Source organism: Myzus persicae, unplaced genomic scaffold (genome assembly GCF_001856785.1).
Source record: "Myzus persicae strain clone G006 unplaced genomic scaffold, MPER_G0061.0, whole genome shotgun sequence".
NCBI classification, from domain to species: Eukaryota; Metazoa; Arthropoda; class Insecta; order Hemiptera; family Aphididae; genus Myzus; species Myzus persicae.
The window spans coordinates 3,119-4,438 of NW_019101899.1; the positions used below are offsets into that span (position 1 = coordinate 3,119).

Genomic DNA, 1,320 nt, shown 5'->3' on the forward strand with positions numbered 1-1,320 from the left:
TATAACTAGGTATGTCATTCTAAATGTAAAATATTATGACCTACCTACTCATATTTTTTTTTTTATAAAATACCTAATAATAATAATTTAAAATTGTTTTCTTTTTAAATGTATTGTTTATGTATTTAAATTTGATAAATTATATTTTCAGTTTGTTTAAAATGAAAAAAGTATTTTGTACTCGAAAAAAAAAAAGAAAAGTGCAAAGGGAGTTGGATGCTTTGGGTGATTGGTATACAGGTCATTTACCAGATGATTTAAACAGTACTTATGACATTTTACCCGTACAAGAAACATTACCTAATGAAACTCTTATTTCAAGTACTGTTAAAAGTCCATTAAACGTTGTTAACTCAGTTATGGGCCAGTCTGATCAGCTAATAGTAGAACATAATAATATTTCAATTCCAAATATAGTTATTGAAAATGTACTAAAATCCAGCAATGATGAGTTTATTAATATTTATAAAAATAAATATAACCGTCAGGAAGATATTTTACAATCATTGGCTCATTGGGCTGTAAATTATAATGTCCCTCAAAATACAATTAATAAACTTTTAGAAATTTTGAAATATAAAGCTGAACTCTCATTTATACCTAAAGATTGTCGAACACTTCTTCATTCTAACTCTACAAAAGTATTAAATTTAAGAGAAGTACACCCAAATGGTACATATTATCATTTTGGCTTACGTAATGGAATACTAAGGTTTTCATCAATTTTACCTTTGCAAGAGTCTATTCAAATTGCAGTTGGGATTGACGGGCTACCAATATCGAAAAGTAGCTCTAGTCAATTTTGGCCAATTTTGGCTTATATTATGCCCTATCACAAATATGTTTTTCCTGTTGGAATATTTCATGGCCATAAAAAACCATCCGATAGCAATAACTATCTTTCTGATTTTATTGCTGAAGTGTTAGAATTAAATAGGAGTGGATTAATGGTGAACAATCAGCTTAGAAAAATTGAAATTAAAATTATTTGTTGCGATTCCCCTGCTAAGGCCTATATATTAAGAGTAAAAACACATTCAGGTTACTTTTCTTGCACTAAATGTTTACATGAAGGTGAATATTGCATAAATCATGTTTGTTTTCCTTACAACGAAAATGGCAATGAAAAAAGAAACCATGAAGATTATGTTATGATGAAAAATGAGCAGTATCATGTTTCACCCACAATATCATGTCTTGCATTGATTCCAAACATTAACATTGTTGATTTGTTTCCGTTGGATTATATGCACTTGGTGTGTCTGGGTGTCACAAAACGTCTGATAACCTTATGGTTAAATAAGGGGCCATCTAATGTTC

The 1,320-nt window shown here is 29.2% G+C and overlaps 1 protein-coding gene across 1 annotated transcript; it reads left to right on the forward strand.

Moving 5' to 3' along the window:
* Positions 1-564: 564 nt before the first annotated feature.
* On the forward strand, positions 565-1,256 carry LOC111030732 (the record flags this gene model as incomplete). Its single annotated transcript, XM_022310392.1, has 1 exon — positions 565-1,256. A coding segment is annotated over one exon (692 nt), but the record flags the coding sequence as incomplete, so codon positions are not given.
* Between the last annotated feature and the right edge of the window lie 64 nt (positions 1,257-1,320).